Below are 25088 nucleotides of genomic sequence, written 5' to 3'. Positions count from 1 at the left end.
TTTGGATAACTAGGTGCTTCTTGTGTTATATATTTAATTTAGTTCCATATTCTTATATTATTTCTGTATAAAAATGATGGGATTTATTTTTTTCTTAAAAATATGAAGCAGACTTTCACAATGTTTTAGAATTATAAAATTATGGACTTGACAATAAAAAATAAAATGAAGGTCATTTCATATTGATTGGGTAGAAAACAAGGCACAATTAAGGTCATGCTCATGGTCATTTTGTTCTAATATGGCAGACTGCTAGTAATCACTTGTTTAAAGATACAGCACACTGGCAGCTGGGCAGTGAGATATTGATGTTAAATAACAAACATATATCTTGATTACTGTCATATAAAGCTTAAAAGGTTCACCAGTGAAAAATCTGCAAGTCAGACTTCTAAATATTTTTGCTGTCTCTGTTGGTACAGATGGATGTCCTCTTGGCTGAAATCTAGATGACTAGGATTTGAAGACTGACCCAAGAAGCTGGAAAAAGTCATCCATTCAATGGTGGGAATGTGTGTTTGATGCTAGTTCACCTATCATGGGTGTTGGTGTTATCTTACAGCAAATGACAAAGATCACCAATAACTCTGGTAAATCTGCCTAACAAAAAAGAATCCTGGTACACCAAGACTTTGTCACAGGATGAACAAGTACATAATCCACAGCAGAGATGCAATCTTCTTTCATCTCTGCTGTGGTTTATGTTATCTTACAGCAGGGGCATGTTTGGGAGAATTTATTTATTTATTTGACATTTGTTAACTGGGTTAGTCTGACTGGGCTAGATGCCCTTTTTCAGCAGAGGCCTGAAAAGAAAAGCTCCAAAAACAAAAAGAAAACATAAAACCAAGCAGTACTTACAAAGAAAAATACATAACCTTGACAACTCCAACAGTAGTGTGCCTACTATTGGTTACACTAAAGAACTTCTACAGTAAAACAATACATAATCTCATTTGGTTCCATAGATTCTAGAGAAGGTCTGAAAGTACAATTCTTACACACAGGAGCTCAGAGTATAGACACCATGCAGCTCTGCTGAGCACCATAGGTGTATTCAAGCATGCTCTCAGAGTAGGGTTCAGTTCACTTGGTATTACACCTCTGTTGCCAGTCAAGCAGTGGAGAGCTATGGAATCATTAAGAAAAACAGATACCGATAAGGTATTATGTATCATGGGCTGTTACTCGACACCGAACCCATCAATAATGAGTCATCAAAAAAACACATCATCAGTCACTGTCAGTCACCAAACATGTATGCAAGTGAAGTGTGTGTGTGTGTGTGTGTGTGTGTGTGTGTGTGTGTGTGTGTGTGTGTGTGTGTGTGTGTGTGTGTGTGTGTGTGTGTGTGTGTGTGTATGTTGCCGGACTGGTAATGTTCAGAGAAGTGCATGGGGTGGGGGGCTGCTGCATGAGAAGAACACTGTGGTAGGTCATCAAACTTGAGAAAACATTAGATTAAATTATTTTATTGTGCTTTACTGTGCAAACAACAGTGTTGTGATAATCTACAAACTGCTGACCATGGGCTGGTATAAGAAAATTCAAAATATAATCCAACAAACACCAGCTAAAATAATCACAGCAGTTAAATTTCACCTTCTATTGAGCTGTTGCATCTCATTAAAATATGAGAGACTTCAAAAGACAGCAAAACAAATTATTCCTAGCTTTAGTCCCTATACTAGAAGAAAACTTGTGGAGTGTGCTCACAAAATAGGTACATCAATGGAGATCTCAATGATTCCTTAACACATTTTTCTTCTAGTAGACAAATCAAATCTAAGCATACCTGTAATTCAACTGGTGCTGTCTACTTGGCCACTTGTGATAGTTGCAAGGTGTTTTTTGCAGGTAGGACACGTTGTAAACTATTATAACAAATTTATGAACATGCCCTGGACTAGAAGAAGAAAAGAATGAAAAATGCTTTGAAAAGACATTTATTATAATGTGGCAGTTTTAGGAAGAGTAAGTGGTTTTAGTAGAATGTGTGACTTTGAATAGTAGAGGGGAGACTTTCAAGCAATGTTGGACAAAAAGAAATGGAATGGCAACTATGCCTTTAAGCAGATAATTATATACAGGATTAAATAAACATATCGGCATCAAAATAGTATTAAAACTGATGTCCATTAATTAAAATGAATAGTTTTTAGCATATTGTGTTTTGCACTGTTTTTGTGCACATTACTATTTTCTGTATGCTCTTTTAAATAAGTGTTGAATTATTCAACATCCATGCATTTTGATTGGTTTAAGAGTATCATGTGATTATGTAGGCAAGATTATTTAATCTGTTAAAACAACATTTTATATTTATTTTGATGAAGTCTTTGTCATTTTAGTAGGATGAAAGCGTGCATTAAAATCTTAAACTTTACTGCTGAGACTGTTTTTTGTTAGTATTTGTTGACTTCTATGTAAGTGTTGTGATAATCACATAGTGAAAAACATGACCATGTGCCACATATAAGGCACTGGTGTGGTGTATGGTCAACAACAGGATACTGATAGTGACATATTATAGACCGAGGAAGGTTAGATGGTCCATATCAGATCCCCTAAGATTTCTCAAAATTTAACTTCCCACATAGATACCACCTACATACATTTTCACCAAATACGCATCTACTGAATAGTAAGGGATCCATTCACATGTTATGTGGAAGCCTTTGCCTCCCCCACAACCCTAACGTATATATACCAACTTCATGTGTGATGCTACAGTAATGTATGTGGATTCTAGATGTGTAAGAAAGGATAAGTTGACCTGTTCTCCAGCATTCGCTGGGTCATTGTTGTCTATGTGTGTCGGCTGCGCTGTGTTTCTTGTGTCTGCTGCTGTTTGTATTATATGTACAGCACTATGCTCTTATCCATTTCTGGGTTTTCAGACCTAAGTTGCCACAGTTCTGTTGCTTTTCACTTTTCTTTTTGTTAGCATTTTCACTTTGGTATGTTGTACATAAAAGCTGTCTCTGTCAACCGTTATATATCCAGCTGTCATTGCGGACCCTGTTATTTTCCATGGAAATGAAAAACCCCAGCATCAGGGAAATAGCAAAGTCTGGCACTAATGCCAGTGCAAAATGGGAGTATTAATGGGTCACAGGGTGGATGAGATGCTTGATGGTCAAACTGGGAAAGGTCAACAAATAATGCAAAAAACATTGAACATCTAGAAGTTTCTGAAACATTCAGCTCACTGTTGGTCTCCCCGTTGTCTTTATATCTCCAACTGAGGCCTATACATTAAAAATGTGTAACTGCTGAACTGGTTAACAGTACCTGAGCAGTTCAGCGAGTATTTCCTATATGCTGTCTGTCTGTAACCTTCCACACATTTTGTTATATCACTATCTTGTCTGTATGGCATTGCTACCTCCGGTTCCCATCTGATTTCAGTTTTGACTGTTGGTGCAGTACATGAGTGACCAACTGGTATTGCCTGGCCATACTGGTGATCTTGTGTCTAAGTACTCCACTGTCACTTCTTATGATGGTGGTCTCATGGCTGAATGCCCTGTCAGCACTTTTTAATTATTCGGGTTGCCTTATAGTTGTTCCATTTAAGTATTCTGGTCATGTTGTGGCTGTTCCAAACTGTATTGTCCTTGATGGGGCATTACAACTATCTTTACCTCCTGTTCTCAGCTGCCCCAGCATGATTACTCACATTCAGCAGTTCTTGGTTTCACCCTATGTGGGCCTGAAAGATAGTTATGTAAGTGCAGAACTGACAAATCTGGAAGTCTGCAAACTGGACATTTATAGCAGTATTCCCAGACCTCACAAACATTGTAAACCACAGTAGTTTGACTACTTTTTAACAATTAACATATTCACTGCTATTCTAAGCATTAAATTCTCATATATCAAAAAAGTATGTACCGAACACCTTATTACTGTTAATACTGTTCCAGTCCATTCAAGTGTAACATTTGGGATAGTACTAATTGGCCTAACCTACATTATGTAACATCTTTCTGAAATAATCCATGATACATGTATAACAACAAACTAATTCTACTTAATAAGAGAAGAAGTCAAAGGAAAAATAGAATATCCTTCATATTTTTATCTCCAGACGTTATAGACAGTAAATACAGTGCTTAGGCCATGCTTGCATTCCGACTGCTTTTGCAGGACAGTTTAAAAATCTATTTGGCATTTTCTAAGACTGGTTACTGCGTCTCTTGCACATTAGCTCTAATATCTGATCTCTAACTGATTTCTTCCTAAATTCTACTTTTGGTTACTTTAAGTTTTTCTCTGTTTTTCTTTCTTGCTCTTCTTTACAGTATATCTACAATCAGGTTCTTGTAAATATTCCTACTCGGGGATTATCCTGCCGCTATTTTTACAATATATCTACAATCAGGTTCTTGTAAATATTCCTACTCGGGGATTATCCTGCCGCTATTGTACTGGATTTTTTTGAAACTTATATAAATATATTGTCTTTGTTGATTTCATTTTATGTAAATGTTTCTTGTCAATATTACTATTGTAATTTTTAATCTTTGTATTACTTACTGCTTTTTGGCATGTCTGTAATTGTTATTGGAGCTTATCTCCTCGGGTCCACTGAAAATGGGCCTTTGGCTCAGTTGTACCAACCCAGTTAACAAATGACAATAAAATAAAATAAATAAATAAATAAATAAATAAATATGGTTCACACATGCTCTGAACTGCAGTCTGGAAGAACATTTTGCAATCAAATTTAGCATCATGGATCACTAGTGATATCCCGAAGACAGAGAAATGGTTTACTTCTGATTCATTGTCTTGTAGCTGGAATCCTTAGAAGGTCGAGCTTATGTTTCAGGACTGAATTTGATATTTTGCAAGTGCTTAGTGCATTTTATGAGATGATTATCATGAAAATACGTATCCATTTTTCACTTTTCTTTAACATAAAATAATTTCTAGTTTTGTGATTTTTCTGAGCTAAAGCAAGCTGTGCCAGAATTTAGCAATTCATGTCCTACATGGGCCTCATTTTAATATCACAATATATATAATTCCCTATATGGAACGCCCTTCTTTTAGAAAGTGTTTGAAGGTGGTATACAGATGTCCTTTGCTGTTTCCGTTTATACCACTGCAAAGCTCATACATTATGCTGTACATGAAAGGGGTGCCTTGGTCAGGAAGACTCTCTCATGGAATTTCTACCCAAAGAAGAACAACAGTTATTCTGCTATGGACCTTCTGTTGACTATGCACAGGGGTACTGCCTTAGGAAATTTGGTTACACAATCAATGCTTACACAGTCTGCTGATGGCCATTATTTGATTTCAAAAGTGAATTGTGCTAATGTTTAAATGGGACTACAATGACTAAAGGTATCAGTCTGAGGTGTCTATGTAGATTAACTAGAGAGAAAGAGAGATTCTTAAATTTTGGGATGGAGCTGTCCTTTGACAATCAGGACAGGCAGCACAAGAGTTCTCTATGTCCTTCGTAACACTAGGCCAGTAAAATCTAAAATCTAGCCAGTACTGTATTCTTTGTTTTGTCAATTCCAAAATGACTACCCAGAAGGTGCCTGTCCACTAATACAAGTGTTCTAAAAGGTTTTAGAATTACAAGTGTAGTGTCTGTTCATTTTCTCTCTAGTTATTCTACATAGACACCTCAGACTAAATTTTGTATTCACTTGCAGGGCTCTTTTACTTAGAGTGAAACTGATTTATGCTTTCACCTTTATTCTTTTATTTTGATGTGAAGCTTTGTTGCTGGTCTTTTTAGATAATTGGTTTCAATAACCAGACATGAAACTTCAGTCTAAATCTGTGCATTTTTGGGGGGATTTTACTCTCTATAATAGATCACTTCTTAGGTCAAAGTATGGGTATGCAGTGGGTCTGTTCCAGGCTTTTGGTTTCCAATTTCCTCTTCTCTCTCTCTCTCTCTCTCTATATATATATATATATATATATATATATATATATGTCTCTAGCCCTACTTAATATATCATCCTTGCACTGAGCTTTCTGGAGATGTTCCACATTATCCTTGCTTAATTTAGAGTTAATCACTCTAAAGGACCCATCCATCCCTATGCTATTTGATCCTACTAGGCCAACACATATAAAAGGAGCAGCCATCACTGTACTTATATATACATATATGTGCAGTCATACCAGCAGCAGTCACACAAACACAAAATCAGTTTTTCAAGATTCTGAATAGTTTATTTACATCAGAGATGAAAGATATTGATGTTCTTGGCACAACAGAATTAGAAGACTTAAATTCAGTTTTCCTTTGCAGGATAATAATTCCACTTTTCAAAAAAGTGTCTTTTTCAACTCAAAGATGCAGACTCCTCCTAGAAGTCCTTCTGAGGTTAGAAACAAACACACATTCCAACCCTACAGAGTTCAGTCCTAAAACAATGCTAGTTTTATCCTCACATGACATTTTACATTGTCTCCAGATGATTGTCACTGTTGAAGTGACACTCCGATTCTATGTGCAATAATGGGATAAAGGGGTTGTTGATGGATGGACTTTTTGTTTTCTGCCTGTAAAGCTTGTATTTATTGTCTACAACACACTCTCTTGTGTATAACATAGGTTCAGCGAGATCTTGCCTACATTCTCCACTGCTGTCTCTAGTGACTGAAACTAGCAAAGCAGCTACTGTACTATATTTTCTCTCTTATGAAGAACAGTTGGTTCTAGCACCTGCTTATGGACTATATTATCTGGCAGGCCTTTTACATTCTAATGGCAACCTGGACATTGCACTATTTTAAAACTGGAATGGCTATAGTGAAAAAGCCTGCTGGTAACCATGACATCACTATCTGCCTACCTGTAGAGAGTGAAAATGTTCATGCTCTGCAGCCAATAAACATTCTCAGTCCAAGAGATAATAAATAAGAGCAGGTAAAGCCCATTTACTAGCCAAACACTCACACAATGGTCTTTTCTCAATATTACATAACTTATAGCTGATAGAAAATTGGTATCCTACTCTTCAACAACTTGTGTGAGTAGTGGTCCTAAGCATACTTCAAAGGCATCTGTGAACCCTATGAATTGTTTAGGGAAGTCTAGAGCTAAATGGGTGGATTCAAAACACACCTTCTCTAACATCTTGAACACCTGAGCTGTCTTTTCCATCCGTTTGACATTCTGGAGGCCTGTCCCTCAGCTAAGTTAATCAAGGGGAAGGCTGTAGTGACAAAGTTTGGTATATATATTTGGGGTAGTTGTTAGTTTTAGTGGTGGGTATGAGCCAATTACATTCAGCCTCTGCCTTGTTCTGGCTGGTGCTTTACTTTCCCCTTCTTATCATATAGCCCACATATTGGGCTTCAGCCAGCCATACCCACTTTAGACTTTGGTGGGTTTGCTTTTAAACTAGCTTGTCTTAATAATTTAGAACATCCTGAGTTTTGGCAAGGTGACTTTCGAAGTCTTCAGAAAAACAAACTTCATTGTCAGGATAAAATTCTGAATACCTGCTAATGGTGCTAGGATCCTATTCATATGTGTATGAACTTTTGTTATCACTCCATGATGGCCAAATAACATCAGAGTATAATATAAAGGGCATTAGGTATGGGGAATGATGTTTTCTCCTTAGCCGGCATTTGCCTTTAATCCTTAGTCAGGTCCAACATGGACAGAAATGCAGCCTTACTCAACTTTTCTATTCATTCATTCACATAAGGCATGGGGTAGAATCAAATTTAGATATGCTATTCAATTTTCTGAACACAAACATTATTCACTCTACCTTATATATATATATATATATATATATATATATATATATATATATATATACATCTTTAACTCTGCCACTTCCAGCTCTGACTCCTGCCTTTTTGTCAATGCCACTGTCTCCAACCCATACAATGTAGCTGGTCTCAATACCCTCTTGTAGACCTTCCCTTTCATTCTTACTGGTACCCATCTGTCAAAAATCACTCCTGACACTCTTCTCCACCCATTTCACCCTGCCTGTACTCTCTTCTTCACCTCTCTTCCACACTCACCATTACTCTGAACTGTTGACCCCAAGTACTTAAACTAATCCACCTTCACCGCCTCTACTCCTTGCATCCTCACCATTCCTCTATCCTCCCTATCATTCACACACATATATTCTGTCTTAGTCCTGTTGACCTTCATTCCTCTCCTCTCTACAGCATATCTCCACATCTCCAGGGTCTCCTCAACCTGGTCCCTACTCTCACTACAGATCACAATGTCATCTGCAAACATCATAGTCCACGGGGCCTCCTGTCTGATCTCATCTGTCAACCTGTCCATCACCATTGCAAATAAGAAAGGGCTCAGAGCTGATCCTTGATGTAATCCCACCTCCACCTTAAACGGATCTGTTACTCCCACTGCAGACTTCACCACTGTCACACTACCCTCGTACATATCCTGTACCACTTTTACATACTTCTATGCCACTCCTGACTTCCTCATAAAATACCACAACTCCTCTCTAGGCACCCTGTCATATGCTTTCTCCAAGTCCATAAAGACACAATGCAACTCCTTCTGACCTTCTCTATATTTCTCCACCAACACTCTCAGAGCAAACATCGCATCTGTAGTGCTCTTTTCCGGCATGAAACCATACTGCTGATCACTGATCATCACCTCCCTTCTTAACCTAGCTTCCAGTACTTTTTCCCATAACTTCAAGCTGTGACTGATCCCTTTTATCCCTCTTAGTTACTACAACTCTGCACATCATCCTTATTCTTAAAAATAGATATCAAAACACTTTTTCTCCACTCCTCAGGCATCCTCTGACTTTCCAAGATTTCATTAAACAATCTGGTTAAAAACTCCACTGCCGTTTCTCCTAAGCACCTCCATGCTTCCACTGGTATGTCATCTGGACCAACAGCCTTTCCATTCTTCATTCTCTTCATAGCTGTTCGTACTTCCTCCTTGCTAATCTGTTTCACTTTCTGATTCACTATCCCCACATCATCCAACCTTCTCTCTCTCTCTCATTCTCTTCATTCATCAGCCCCTCAAAGTACTCTTTCCATCTGCTCAACACACTCTCCTCACTTTTGAGTATGCTTCCCTCACTATCCTTTATCACCTTTACCTGCTGCACATCTTTCCCAGCTCGATCCCTCTGTCTAGCCAATCGGTACAGGTGACAAGTACAAGTCAGGTGACAGGCACAAGTGACCTATTGAATCTAATTTTGTAATTTTGCTAAATAATGTGTTCCTCTTCCAAAAAGATCTTTACATCTAAGAGAAATACATTGCCGTGGGGACATATCTCAACTGCTTTTTTGAGTATATCTCATCCATGACTGAGTTCCCTACTTTCAAGAAAGGATATACCCAGCACCTGCCCCCCCTTCTCTCATCACCAGGGAGCAGGTTATTAATGCGCTCTCAAAGGCAAAAAATACAGCCTTCATGGGACCTGACAACATCCCTGGCTGTGTCCTACATGAACTCAGGTAAGAGCTCTCAGCAGCACTAGGCACCCTATTCAACCAAAGCCTGTGCACTAGCTTCATTACAACAGAATAGAGGACAGCCACTGTCATCCCTCTGCACAAAGGTGGAGTGTCCACCGACCCAGGCAAACTAGCCTGATCTGCAAGGCCATGGAACGCATTATCATGGACCTTATAAACAAGGGCATTGGCAACCTCCAAATGCTTGATCCCACACAGTTTGGTTTTGTTAAAGGGAGATCATGCCTGTTAAACATGGTTGCCTTCTTTGAAACAGTCACCAAAGCCGTGGACGAGGGCAAGACAGCGCAAACTGCCTATCTTGACCTAGCCTTTGACACTATTCCCCACTCAGACATAATAGATAAACTCTCCCAGCTAGGTATCAGATGGGTAGCTAACTGGCTCACTGACAGAACTCACTCAGTCAAAATAGTGGAAGCTACCTCTAGTAGTAGACCTGTAACAAGCAGCATACCCCAGGATCAGTCTTGGGGCCTCTACTGTTTGGGATATACTTTAGTAAGGTGCAAGCCAAAACCAGTGATCCGTGGCTGACCAAGTTTGCAGCTGAGTGCAAGCTGAACACTGTCATAAATTTACCTAGTGATATGAACATCCTCCAAGAGGGCCTTAACCAAACTAATGACTGCTTCCAGAAGCATGGCCTCAAACTGAATACCAAGAAATGCATCATTATCCCCTTTGGGGAAAATGATGTCCTCACTAATTATCACATTAATAACAACGTACTAAACATGCAATCAGTTGTGAGGAACTTGGGCACCCAGGTTGACAGCAATCTGACATTTGACCACCATGTTGCCTCCATTGTACAGAAGGCTTTCTGTACGGCCCACCTCATAAGTAAGGGTATTTCATCCAGGAACAAGGAGGTTATAACATCCCTATACTCCACCCTTATCAGACCCATTATCGAGTACAATGCCCCCTTTGGCATACACCTTGCCAAGCACATGCAGCAGCTGGAGAGACCACAGAGGTTCCTGACCAGGAAAATTCAGGTTCTCAAACACCTATCCTATACAGATAGGCTAAAAGCCCTATCCCTCTACTCAGTCTCATACAGACTGCTCAGAGGTGACCTGTGTCTGGCATATATCCGTAAGTCAAACTCCCCTCACGCAACCCACTCGCAAGGTCTCAACCTGGTCTGTGACATTAATAGAACTTATTGGCGGGATAGATTTGTGTCCCAATGACTCCCCCATCTGATGAATAGACTTCCTCTCCATGTCAAGCAGAGTACCTCACTAACCCTCTTTAACAGGAACCTGGACAACTGGATGGGAAACAGAAAATATACCCCTGGGATCCACCTGTGTCCCTGCTGGACAGGGAAAACAGGTGCTGACTTTGTGGGAACATGGGTGAAATTCTTGGCTAGGCTTATAAGGGCCTTCAAGCCAATAGCCAAGTATCGTTCTATGAACCTATAATAAATGTACTTTCTGCAGCCATACTGATACATCCAAACATTTTCAACATCCAGTTTTGCATACAGATTTTCAGGTTAATTCTTACGGAAATTGTGATACAAAGAATGGTTTATTTAGCCAGATGTGTAAACTGCCCAGCATTCTACATTGGAAAGACAAATAGGAAACTAAAGGAAAGGATATCAAGTCTTTTAGCTGAGATTAAGAGACAAGTTGATGCAAATGCTTTATACAGACATATTCGAGAAACTAACATTACACACGTTTTAAAATTTCTGATTTTATGAGCTACTAATAAGCCTTTACGTGGTGGAACTCTAAAAAGATTTAACTGAACTTGAAGAAGCAAAATGGATTTTACTTTTTAATGCTAATACTCAAACTTGCTTAAATGAGTCTTTTACTTTAAAACCTTATTTACGTTACTTTCAAAAACAAGTTTTTTAGATCATGTGACCTTAGTTTATTCTATTTATTAAAGTACATGGGATGTCCGAATACATTTTAGCCTGATGAAGCCTAACAGGCGAAAAATTTAACTTGCGTTCTTTATAACTTAGATTTTTGATTTCAAAGTGTTCAATAAAATTTATTTTACGTTTTCAACAGTTTCTAGCGATTTTCAGCAGTGGTTCCAATTCACCTTGTTCTCTCATTGGTTAGTTTTGGGAATATCAGACTTATTCTGTGGAACATTTTTAGTTTTTTGCTTAGGACCCAGTGGCTCAAGTATGAACAGTGTTCTGTCTCAGAGGGGAATTCCCAGTGGGAGTGGGTGTGCATCAGGGTTCAGCTCTTGAGCCCACTGCTGTTCAATCTGGTGATGGACTACATTAGCAAACAGGATGGAAGGGACAGATCAACAAAGTTGCTGTATGCAGATGATGTGGAATTACAGGTAGACTATGAACAAGAACTTCAGCAAAAGATAGGGGAATGAAATGCAAAATTGAATGCATGTGGGATGAAACAGTACAGATAAAAAAATGGGGGAAATCAGAAAAAGCTAAGACTTGCGATAGAAGGGAAAATAGTAGAATAGATTAACAGGTGGGGGGGTGAGGAGAAGGGAAGTCTGAATGAGGAAGTCAAAGCTAGAATCAGAGGAGCTGCAGCCAACAGGTGCAGAGTGTCAGGTGTAACATATGACAGAAGATTGCCAAAGAAGTTAAAAAAGCAAGATGTACAAAACAGTGGTGCGACCCATATTACTGTATGGCACAGACACCTGGGCAATAAAAGCAGAGCTGTGACGAAGCTCGAGATAATGGAGATGAACTGCCTGAGATGGATGGTAGGATGCACACTGTGGAACAGATAAAGAAATGGAAACATAAGAGCAGAAGCCAAAGTAGCTCCAATTGCAAGAAAAAGTCAAAGAGAACAGATTACAATGGCTTGGGCACATGTGCAGAAAATTACACAAACAATGTGGTAAAGAAGATTTTGCACAGACAGGAAGAAGGCAAGAGGAAACAAGGGCATCCAGCAAAGAGGTGGATGGAGTGCATGAGAGAACACCTGCAACAGTCAGGCATGAGTGTGGAATAAAGTATGATAATGGCATTGAAGAGAGAGATGGCGACAGCTGACACAACACCCTGACTCCATGTAGAAAATGGGAAAAAAGGGGGCTGATGATGATGACAGGTTGCTTAACAGCTGATTGACTGTTGTTAGAAGGCTAGATTGCACAAGCATAAAGGTATTGCCATAAGCGGTACCATAGTTTGCTAGTTTGCTAGGTGTCTTTCCATAAAACACTGAAGTAACTAGTTCCGATAACAATGCTTTTGTTTAAACACATGCATTACTTATGTGTTTACAAGCACCAACTCATACTTAGCTGAGGCCTGGCATAAGATTTGCACTTTTCCACAATAGTAAACACTCTGCTTGGGTTGTCAGGTGCTCAGAGGTTGCACATCATTTTGAGACACATTTTCAAAAATTGTTAGGTAGTGCCCTGCCCTCTCAAATCTATCCACTGTTATATCTAAAATTGTTCCTGTACCATTCACATAGAGTTTTAATCACAGGCTCAACAAGCACTTCATACCAACCATTTGTAACCTTATCATTTTGTCCATGGCGAATGTTCAGTGATTAAATATGTTTTCTTTCGCCTTTGATGAAGCACCTGCTGTAGTTCATAGGTTCATAGGTAGGTACTAGGCTATTGGCCCTAGTGCCTATATAAGCCTAGCCAAAAAATGTACCCTGGCTTTCGCCACCCAAGAAAATTATTTTCCTGTGCCACTGTCGAGCAGAGCCACAGAAGTGATCCCTGGGGTGAATTTCCCATTTCCCATCCAATCATCAAGATTTTTCGTGAAGAGTGCTAATGAGGAACTCTTTTTGACATAGATAGGTAGTCTGTTCCAGAGTATGGGAAATCTCTGGGATAGGAATCTATCCCTCCAGCATGTTCTGTTTATTGTGGTGACAAAGTTTAGGTCCCTAGAGCGTGTAGCTCGAAGGGATTGAGATTTCTTTAAGTGGAGCATGTCCAACAGCTCTGGGTTTGACATAGCTTTGTATGTTAGGCAGAGATCGCCCCTGAGTAGGCGATATGCGATGGAGTAAAGCTGTAGTTTTTTTAGATGGTCAGCGTAGGGCATCTGTTTGAGGCCAGTAATCCTCTTTGTGAGGTATTTCTGTGGTCTTTCCAGTTGTTGTAGATGTCTTGTGAGGTACATACCAAAAGGGGCGTTGTACTCTATAATGGGTCTAATGAGTGATGAGTAGAGGGGAACAATGACCTCTTTTTTTCTGGATGAGAAACTATTTGTGATGAGGTGTGCCACATAGAAGGATTTCCTGACCACTGTGGCGATGTGATTATCAAAGGAGAGACTACTGTCCACCTGTGTCCCAAGGTCTCATCACATTTTCGGCATTAAGTAGACTACCAGCTATGTGGTAGTTCACGGGTACAGAGTTTTTACCAAAGGGGATGACAATATACTTTTTGGCATTGAGCTTCGGGCCATGGCTTTGACATCAGGTATCTGTCTCAGTGAGGCCCTTTTGTAGTTTGTCCACATCGTTAGGAGTTTCGATTATGGCTCCTAGTTTGCAGTCATCTGCAAACTTTGTTAGCCAAAGACCTTTTGTGTTAGCCTGCACTTCAGAGAAGTAGATACCAAATAGGAGAGGACCCAGAACTGAACCCTGTGGTACTCCACTTGTCACTGGTCTGAAGTCGGATTTGGAATCCGCTACTTTCAGAGTGTGGGTTCTGTCCGTGAGCCAGTTGGCAACCCATCTTGTGACATAGGGATTTATACCTAGTTTAGTGAGCTTATCTATAATTCCAGAGTGGGGGGGGGGGGTGTCGAAAGCCTCCTTGGCGAGATCTAGATAAGCTGTGTGAACCATTTTATCCTCATCTATGGCTTTGGTGACTGCTTCAAAGAAGTCAATCAGGTTTAGAAGACATGATCTGCCTTTTACAAATCCAAAGTGGGTAGGGTCCAGAGTTTGGAGATTACCAATGTCTTTGTTTATGAGTTCCAAAAGTTCCTTTTTCAGGTTTTGGCTATCATGGGCATCTGTTTCGTCCATATTAGTATATGCTTTCAGAGGTCTCTTTTAGAATGCATAGAAAAAAATCTGTCGTACTCAATTGATGGCTGGTTCTTCCAGATCACATACCTCCCAAAGACCATGAGGAAGGCCTCAGTATCGCTGTCTGATCCAAGCTTCCTCATTAGTACATTGTTCACAATGGCCATGGATGGTTGACTGCATATGGAGGCTATCTTTTGTTGTTGTGTTGCAATTTAATTAAATGTTGCTTAATAGATGTACTCCTGGCAACACACTTCCTTCCTGGAACCTAACAAACTGCTGGCTGGTACTAAGAACTAAAATTATGCAAATGTTGATTAGTAGCTTGAAGTTGCTGATTAGTAGCTGCATGGTTTTCTGACATCCATACTACAATATGTATGCTTTGAAAAGCAAACATCCTGTGTCCTTTGTATTAACTGCTAACAAAGCCTACTCTTTATTCAAATAAAGGAAAAACGCATCCAAGTTTGCTCAAAAGCTTTCTTTTTGCGAACCTGGAAAAAAATCAGTTCCGCTTTAATTCACGGACTCCTCCCACATACATTCTAATAGTATCTTCTGATAAGGAGTGCGTGTTCCTTGAGTCACGTGGTCCTATTTACCCTATAGGGTACTATGTAAACAAAGGAGGGTCTTTTTTGACGTACAGTGGGTGTGGTTTATCACTTGGCAGGTGTAAGCTGTTAAGCTAATTTTTGCGAAGGCATTGAATAGTGTTTACTGTTAAGAGCTGATTTGTCTTAGTTTCTCCCATGTATAGTTTTCTACGTCTGTGATCCTCCATTTTTGCTGCGGTTTCTACTTTTTGCAAAAGGTGGCTCTTATTTTCTGGGAGAATCCCTCTGGACTTTTGTGAGGATGAGTTTAATAAAGCAAAACAGAGTAGAGGATTCAGTGACGGAGGGTGAACAGTCAAGCAATGTTGAAGGCGAAAGACGTGGGGTTGTTTATACTGACTGTCGGGGTAAGGCTTGCTGTTTAAGCTTGCAGGTGGTATCTCTACCTGTGTTTGTTGAAGAAGTGTGTGATGTAATAAGGAAAATGCGTATGTTTTACCCCTTTCTTTATACTACCTTCATGGCAGGAGGGCATTGGCATAACCCTCAGGCTGCTGTCTCCAGAATGTGGAACACGTGTCTCTCAACTGACACTTTGCCTCATATTTTTGCACCGTCCCTCATAATTTTTTTTTTTGGTAAATCATTGAGGATTTCAGACAGGCAATAATCCATGTCATTACATTACAGGTTATATTTATATTTGTTTAGAAAATGAGTGATTAAACAAAACCTGTTGCTCTGTTACTTTTAAACTTGGCGATTTATTTAAAATCCGTCCCTGATTTTGGGCCATTGTTTCATCAGCTCCCATTACTTTTGGCCTTACTCCTGATTCTCGAACTAGAAATTGACAGCTATAGCGGAACCCTACTTCATAAGGGACAAAATGTGGAACACTTCCTAATAACTACAAATAAGAAACTCACAGCAACATAATTAATAACTGTTTCTTCATATCTGTAGAACTTCTGGTGATTTGATATGTTTCAGTCTTACGTACCATAGATATTTTAAAAATATTAATGAATAACAGACTCTGTGTGGAATAATGATTTTTTAAGACAAAAATGAAGTACATTCCTCATATTGAGATACAGTTGACAAGTATGTTGGTGGTTCGAAAGGGGGTCCTGTGAAATGAATGCTCAACTTAGCAGAATGATATTTACTTTGCAGTTTGATGCTGTGACATTTGTGAGACTGGGCAAACACGTTATGCTTTGTAATGCAGTTTGTAGGTAATACTGCCAAAACAAAACACTACAGCCATAACATCTTGTAAAAAAAAAAAAAACTGCACTGCTGAATGCAGTGTGTCCCTGTTCATCCCACTTAGTTTCCCAGTCTGTCAGTTATAACTAAGTATGCAAATATTGGTTGTACTGATTTAGTATGGGTAGTACAGTGGGCAGCACTGAACAATTAATTCTCATTTTGGAAAATAAGCATTATTAGTAGACATAAACTAAGATAATGTGGCATTTAAAGCTTGACTGCATTTAGGTCTTAGAATGGTAATAAAACCTGCCTTTGTTGACCATGCATGGCTGCCAGGTATGACAGGGGTAGGCAGGGCACAGCAAGGTTCATTGTGTACAGCCATTTGCATTTGTGTTTATCCTCATTATCGGACTTGCTGAACGAAGACAAGTGGAATGCAGTTGTGACATTGTCTGGTAGTCAGCAAGGACAAGTTCATCTGTAACAACCATATGGGTGTCAGGGGTGGGGGAAAGATGGCATAAAAAGAATGAGGTGTTTGACCAGTGAAGTTTTATTTAGTTTATTTTATATATGTTAGCCAGGTAGATGAGCCAGTCCAAAGATCCTTTTCAGTCATTTCCTGAGCCAGTGAGGCAAGGTATTACAAAAAATGTGCACAGAACTTGAAAGAGTTAACAAGTGTACATTTACTATGGAAATATTACAGTCCCAGTAGGAGTACATACAAACACTTTACAACTGTTGATACATTATTTACAGTGATGCATTAAAATGCAAAAGTGGCATGCACTGACAGTTCAGGAAGACCAGTTAATCTGTAAAGACCATAATGAAAAAATATGTAAAAAGAATGGAGTAAGCATCTGATTTATTTTATCAGTGATTATTATTATTATATTTTGAAGAAAAATATAAGTTGTAAGGGACTAATCATATCTGAAAGTTAATTAATGTTTGTGTTTTTTATTTCACCTGACATTTAAGCCTGACTCTTGCTTGTACTGTAGTGTATTTAATTTTCTGTGATTATTTTTGCTAATCTGTGCCTATACCTTTTTTGGTTTTGTCCAAATGTATCAGTTTCAGGAGGACTTTGTCAATGTAGGGCAACCTGATGCTTGCTAAGAATGAGAGTAACTTGTTTGTTGTGCAGCTTCTGACTAGTACTCTGATCAAGCCGCTTAGCCTTCTCCTATGTAATCACTCAGCTCCTGGATTTTTGTGAACTTTTTAATCTGACATGATACAGCAGCTTTAATTATTACTATCTTGTCTGCTACACTTGTATAGCTACTAACGTGAATACAAGTGTTTCTTACAGAGAGACATACGCTTGCTGCTGATTTTCTTGTACTCTTCATTTCAAGTTGAATTGCTACACTAAAAAATTTTGAGCAACATAACTGTGAACATGAATTAGTGAAGAGTTAGCATATACACCTATTACTTGAGCAAGTTTTTGCTCATATGTATTCCTTTTTGAAATGTCATTTGTATATTTTGCTGGGAATGCCATGTTCCATGAATCATGACTGTACCTTACCCACACTGATCAGTGTTTCGAGTAGTGATTAGTCATGTTGCATGTCATTTGTATTCCTATGTATGTTGGTATAACAGTACAGTTACGTACATATGTTATATTATTTGTGTTGCTATTCCATTTTTAACTATTTTGGGTAGTTTTGAAAAGAACTTTACTTTTTCTAAAACTGCAGATTTCACACACGTTATACATGAAAAGAGACATAGAGGAGCTCTCTGAGCATGTAGCCCAGGCCGGTATGACCCTGACCTTAAGTAGCATCTTACCCTCACCAAGAATGATGCCACAATATGAAGACAAGATGATCAATTTCAACAAGTCATTCAAAGGGGATCCAATGCCTGTCAGCCTGGGATGACATGCTCGACAAGCCACGATGCTTCGCTAGGGACGGCTTGCACCTGTCACCCCTGGGCTTTTGGATATAGTGCCTACCCCTATAGTGCCTTTTTTAGGCAAGGCTCAAAAGACAAACCCACCTCCATAGGTATCACAAGGGATAAGAAACTAAGAGTAATGCTACTCAACGCCAGAAGTCTAAACCTCAAAATGCAATCACTCGAAACTCTCCTTAGCATGGAGAACATCGATATCTGTGCAGTAACAGAAACCTGGTTCAAGGCTCCCGAGAGCATCCCAGCACTACCAGGTTATACCTCATACCATGCTTTTCGGCCCCAAAACTTGGACCGAACCACAAAAGGAGGGGGAGTATCAATATTCGTCAAAGATACCCACACCTCCAGGTTGGTGGCATAGCACGAAGCATCAGAGACTATCCATGTGCAACTAACAGTGGGTAAAACTGCCTTCCAGTTTATAGCCTGCTACAGACCACCCTCCCAAACCCAGGAACCCTACTCGGCCTTCCTGAGAACACTGGAAAATATGAAGGTCTCTCCAAACACCATTATATTGGGCGACTTCAACTACCCAAACATAGACTGGGAGCATTACTCTAGCTCCAACACCCTAGCCCAAAGGTTCCTAGAATTTATAAACTCAAATGCTATGGAACAACTTGTTACCACTCCCACAAGAGGGGAAAACATACTGGACCTGATCATCACCAACATGGGGACTCTGTGCTCCAGAAAAGAAGTGTATCCCTCACTGGTAAGATCAGACCATAAACTAATCTCACTGGATATTCACATCTCAACCCCACCCCTTGCCAAGAAAACCACAGTGAAAAACTTGTCTAAAGCAAATTTCACACTCATCAAAACCGAGGTGGAATTCTTCAAAGCCCCTGGGCCTGTGGAAAATACAGCCCAGACCACAGAATCCTTTATAAACGCATTCTGTGAACACCTTCAGGTATGCATGGATCATGCAATCCCAAATAAAACCAAGACTCAATCCTCCAAAGGCAGACGTCCTGTCTGGTGGACCCCAGCCATGAACAAACTATACAATAGAAGGAGGAAGCTACTACATGATAGAGCAAAATCCCAAAAAGGGAAGGCATCTCTGATCAGTATTAGCTCAGAATTAGTCCAAAATGACAAAAAATACACCGAACCCACAGACATTGCCAACATCCTAGCTGACAGGTTCAGCGCAAACTTCTCCCCACCAAAAGGGCAAATATCTATCCCAGAAGAGTGCTGCCCCCCTGACATCTCAGATGCTCGGGTAAGAGCTGCCCTCTCCAAAGCAAAGACACAGCATCAATGGGACCAGACGGAGTCCCAGGCTGCGCCCTACATGAACTCCAAGAAGAGCTAAACCCAAACCTAAAACTACTGTTCAATCTCGGCCTTACTACAGGATATGTACCCAAAGAGTGGCGTACAGCAACAGTGATCCCTCTCCACAAAGGTGATGCCTCAACGGATCCTGGAAACTATCACCCCATAAGCCTGACTAGCTTGGTCTGCAAAGCTATGGAAAGGATCATCATGGACCTCATAAATAAAGATATTGGGGACTTACAGACACTGTATCCTACCCAGTTCGGCTTTGTTAAGGGCAGATCCTGCCTCTTAAACCTGGTCGATTTCTTTGAAACAGTCACCAAGGCCATTGACGAGGGGAAGGTGGTCCACACAGCCTACCTGGACCTCGCAAAAGCCTTCGATACAATACCCCACTCTGGCATTATAAGATAAGCTCACCAGCTTAAATATAAACCCCTATGTCACTAGATGGGTTGCAAACTGGCTCAAGGACAGAACCCACATGGTTAGAATTGCTGGAGCCATGTCAGACTCCAAACCAGTTATAAGTGGCATCCCACAAGGCTCAGTCCTGGGACCTCTCTTGTTTGGTATATATTTCTCGGAGGTACAGGCCAACACGGAAGGACTGTGGCTGACCAAGTTCGCAGATGACTGCAAACTGGGCGCCATAATTGACTCTCCAGCCGACACAAGCATCCTCCAAAAGGGCCTCATAGAAACAGACAACTGGTGCCAGAGCCATGGCCTGAAGCTAAACGCCAAAAAGTGTATAGTCATCCCCTTTGGCAAAAACAAAGTGCCCACAAATTACCACATAGGTGGTAATCCATTAAGTACAGAAGTAGTAATTAGGGACCTGGGGACCCAAGTTGATAGCAGTCTCTCATTTGACAACCACATGGCCAAAGTGGTTAAAAAATATTTTATATAGCCCGCCTAATCATGAAGGGATTCACATCTAGATCAGGGGAGGTCATTGTGCCTCTTTACTCATCCCTCATCAGGCCCATAATTGAGTACAATGCCCCTTTTGGGATGTACCTTACCAGACACCTGCAGCAACTGGAAAGACCCCAAGAGTACCTCACCAAGAGGATCAAAGGGCTCAAACAGATGCCATATGCTGCCCGGTTAAAGAAACTCCAGCTCTACTCAGTGGCATACCGCCTGCTCAGAGGCAATCTGTGCCTGATGTATAAAGCCATGTCCAACCCGGAATTAATGGACATGCTGCACCTCAGAAAATCCAAATCCCATCGAGCTACGCGCTCGAGAGACTTGAACCTCAGCAGTGAAATAAATAGGACATGCTGGAGGGACAGATTCATAACCCAGAGGCTCCCTTCACTCTGGAATAAAATCCCAGTCCAGGTTAGGCAGAGTCCCTCATTGACTCTCTTCAAGAGGAATCTTGATGAGTGGATGGGAGATCATAGGTTTACCCCGGGTATCACTTCTATGTCACTGTTAGACAGAGGCACAGTATACTAACCTCGAAAAAGGGCATAGCAAAATTAACTTAAAATGGGTGGCGAATGCCGAACACACTCTGGCTAGGCTTATAAATGCCCTAGGGCAGATAGCCTAGTATGAACCTATGAAAGCTTATGTTTTTTTTTTTCTCTCTTAGCAATGTTTCTGGGTTAATTATTCATTTTTCCACTATGTTTTTTGAAGTCAGGGGCACTGTACTACATTGGTTGTTAATGCATACTTTGTTGGGACTTTTTTGTTTTTTTGCAACACAAGACTTCTTGTTATCATTAGCCATATTACTGTCTTGCTATTCTGTTCTTTGCTAGTTAACTTTCTGTAAGGCATGCTTTGCAATATTTTTGAATTATAGGTACTTGTAGTATAGCATTTCTGTCTGAGCCTTTTCTGAAAATGTGTTTTGCAAAAAGGGCATTTCAGTTCAAGAGCACTTGTCAGCATTTACTGTTTCTTTTATCATTTATCTTATAGTAGCCAGTCTTCCTTTTAAAAACATTGGGTCAGAAGTGCTAACTCCTGTACTATGCTAATGTATTACTGGGCAGTCAGAACTAGCGCTCACTGCTGCCTCGAAGCAGAACAAAGTTATGTTTACTTGTGTTACCTGGACTTTGGAGAGTACATATTACTGTGCCTTCTAACTTTCACACTTGCTCATTTGTCAGCTCAGTAACCGTGCTGCCCCATGGTTCTCCTATTTTTAGGAATGCCCCTGCACTCATTTAGTTAATTTGCACATGCCCTAAAACCAGAATTCCTGGATGTTGGTATGGTATGGTTTGCCTGTTTTTAACACTGGTTTGACTGTAGCCAAGAATCACGCATGTGTGTATAATATATATTTTTTTGGGGTAAGTGGTAAGAGCACACTGCTTGCAATTCTGAGGTTGTGGACTAATCTTCTCCCCATTTTATGTGCCTCTCTGTGGCACAGTATAGTGCTACATTAACTTAAGAAAGCATCATGGTGGCATTCAAGTATGGATGAGGAAAGCTGGAAACATCTTGCATTCTCTGTCCTTTTCTAAACATTTATCTTGGACAGCACTCGCCCACTTGCCACTGACTTTTGTAATGTCACTGTATGTATGCATGTTAACAGTAATTAATTACTGGACTTAATTTAACTTCTAGAAAGTGAGTAGATAAAACATGCAGTTAAATGTGTTTGTGTTACAGGCATGTTTCTACATATATATTGATTTAATTGTTTGACTGACTTTAACTGTGTCTGTGATCCTTTCTGAGAGAAAGTTTGTATTTATATTGAATATTGGGAAGTCTGGCTAGGGCTGGTTTTAATCATCTCAGAAGGTTATTGCTTTGTATAGATCAGTTTTAGGAGAATGATGAGTTAGGTGTCACTGCCCCTTCATTTCTGTGATTCGGGTAAAATAGAGTATTAGGAAGAGTGACAGCGCACCTTTGGCTGATTAGTGGGGCTTCTGACTCCTGATATTTGGGGTACACATGCACTGAGACACCCTCACAATTCACTAAGCAAGTTGCTTTATTGAAAACCTATTTTTTTATTTATTAATTTGTTAAATAGGTAAGTTCACTGGTCTGAAGACCCTTTTCAAGCAAGACCAGGCCAAATGGCAAACCCTATGAAACAGTCATACAAAGCAATGGTGATGAATTTTAAGTAAACAATAGCCAAAATACTATAACAACAAGGATATAAAAATGTTATTAATAATATGGTATTAACAGTATAAGATATAAACAACATTAATGCTGCAACAGTGAGAAAATCAGTGACACGTTAAAGGAAGAGAAGATTGACAGGTGTATAGTTAAAACATAAAGTTCTATTAGCATGTTAAGGGCAGCTCGTAAGATAAGTAAAAGGATTGAGTAAAATAACTATATTTGTAGTACATGCCATGAATTAGAATTTGAAGTACTTGTAGTATGCCCTGTGAAGTAGAATTCTAAGTATTTGCTTATTTGGGTTGTGCTTGGTTAATCAGGAATTGTTGTCAGTGCACTGACTTTGAGTGCTTACTTTGGTGTGCCCCTCTCTCATGGTGCTAACTGCTTTCCCATGATGCTGACGGACTAACCAGGAGCAGTTATAAATAGTGTTTTTACCAATATCCAGAGGAGTATGCTTGCTTTTCCATTGATACTGGCATGTCAGATAAGTAAACTAGGCCGATAACAGTGTAGTGGAAACTATATGATAGTTTTAACAAGTTGTAGGAACTCACTTGTTGAAAGCAGAGCCAGCTTTCTTTAGTTAATAAAACTGTCAGAATTCAATGAACGTTTACATTTCATCAGTAAAATTGGTGTTTATTGTTCTGTCAAGTTATCATGTGTATTAGTTATTATTTTTAGCTGTACATGGCAGCAGTGGTTTAGAATGGTTAAGTATTAATGTTGCTTCGCAAATTGTTTAATTATTATTTACGGTCTCGGAGAGGTGGAATAGATTATTTACTACTTTTGACATTCCTAGCAGAGAAGTTCCTGCATTGCTTGTTTGCATGCGGTATTGTGAAAACCTGAATTGTACTGCTGCTTTAACCCAAATCCTACCTTCCAAACTGACTGCCTCTGGCCATGCATTGTCAATTCTCAGTCCTAAACTGTGGAAGTCCTGCCCATCTGAATTTAGCACTTTTTACCTCAAGATCCATAGACTACTAAAATATTATCCTTTTAATCAAGTTAAATGCTTCTGCAACCCAACAGGCCACATGACTTAGATCAACTACTATTGCTTATTTACTCTAACTGCTGTAGCAGTTTCCATTACTTCAGTTCTCCCACTTCAGACTTTTTGCTCTCTCTAGCCTCATCTTCCTAAACGTGCAGCAAGGTTTTGACTTAAAATTTCTTCTTCTTTCCTTTTGGGTTTTTCCCATTAGGGATCGCCACAGAGGAACAACGTTCTGCAGAACGATTAACAGTGGAGTTTTATAGTGTCGATTTGCCAGCTCAACCTTCCACAGAAGACACACACTCACACCTAGGGCCAATTTAGAGTGTCCAATCCACCTGCTGCATGCCTTTGATATGTGGGAGGCTTTTTACTTGAATGCATATTGATATTGGTGTGATGGTATTCTCTTACTTCACTGGATTATGTACTTTTGTGATTTTTGCATAACACGTTCTTTGTATTTTATTTACTGTTACTTGATGTTTTTGTTATTGTATATACTCTGTATGACTTGTCATATTTCAGGCCCTGGGCTGAGAACAAAATTAGTCAAAAGTAATCAGTGCTGTACCCCTGTTAATAAATTCAGTCAGTGTTCTGTAGTGCAAGTACTTCCTACAGCTCTCTTCACTTAATCTACGCAGGTGGTATATTTCTGATCCAGTGCTGTTTTTTAAACATGGCTTGACCAAGGCTTAGAAGAACACAAGCATTACCTGTTTTGATTCTAAAATTGGTCCTCCTAAGGGATAGATAGGGTTTGTAAGTTTGCTGTGGCACAAATGTAGCACTTTGCTTTATGTTTGCATTAAATTTCAGTTTGACTACTGCCTTTTTTTCTCACTTAATCGACTTTTCTAAATCCTTCCTTGGGCTTGTCACCCTATCCTTTGCTGATGTACTTGTTTTTGTGTTGTAAGTGAAGATGTTGCTTCTGTTTTCTTCTCTCTCGCACATATTTGAAGCAAATGCACTGATGAGTAGTGGGCGCATTCCTGACTTCATTCATCCGTATCATACCGTTCAGCCATGCATCGGTCCATTTCCTCAGTCCTGGCCTTACCTCATCATTAGTTTTCGTACTGGCTACATGAGAAAGAGGAGTTAAAGGCCTTGGGGAGTTAAAGGCCTTGCTGCAGTCCAGGTAGACCACAGCTGACTGCTACTTGCCTTTCAAGTTCACCTGTAACCCAGCTAACATAGTATGAAGTCTGACTTCTGCTTCTATTTAGGAACCTATGTTGGCTACTATCAGCGAGATTGTCTTTTAGGAAAACACTCGGGATTTCCTCAGGATTCTTTCTACGACTTCTAATCCTGTAGTTCCTCAGGTTTGTCTTAAGAGTGTAACACATTTGCTGTCCTGCAATCTTTGAAACTTTTGTACTGG

General features: G+C 39.8%; 1 protein-coding gene across 2 annotated transcripts in view; it reads left to right on the top strand.

Annotated features, from left to right (window-relative positions):
• Window positions 1–25088, top strand: part of LOC122803611 (stomatin-like) — a 264536-nt gene that overhangs the window by 47496 nt on the left and 191952 nt on the right. Inside the window, exon 1 of one of the 2 annotated variants that reach the window (XM_044073336.1) lies at window positions 15171–15479. The exons of the other annotated variant lie outside the window; for it this stretch is intronic. Within the exon in view, the coding sequence (XP_043929271.1) occupies window positions 15374–15479 (106 nt within the window). The 5' untranslated portion in view covers window positions 15171–15373. Of the gene's footprint in view, window positions 1–15170; window positions 15480–25088 lie in introns of those variants that run through there. 2 annotated transcript variants of the gene reach the window in all.

The sequence above is a fragment of the Protopterus annectens genome, chromosome 5.part1, assembly GCF_019279795.1.
Source record: "Protopterus annectens isolate FY-2018-M chromosome 5.part1, PAN1.0, whole genome shotgun sequence".
Classification (NCBI taxonomy): domain Eukaryota; kingdom Metazoa; phylum Chordata; order Ceratodontiformes; family Protopteridae; genus Protopterus; species Protopterus annectens.
The sequence above is the reverse complement of the archived record's forward strand: the minus strand, read 5'-3'. Positions and strand labels throughout refer to the sequence as shown.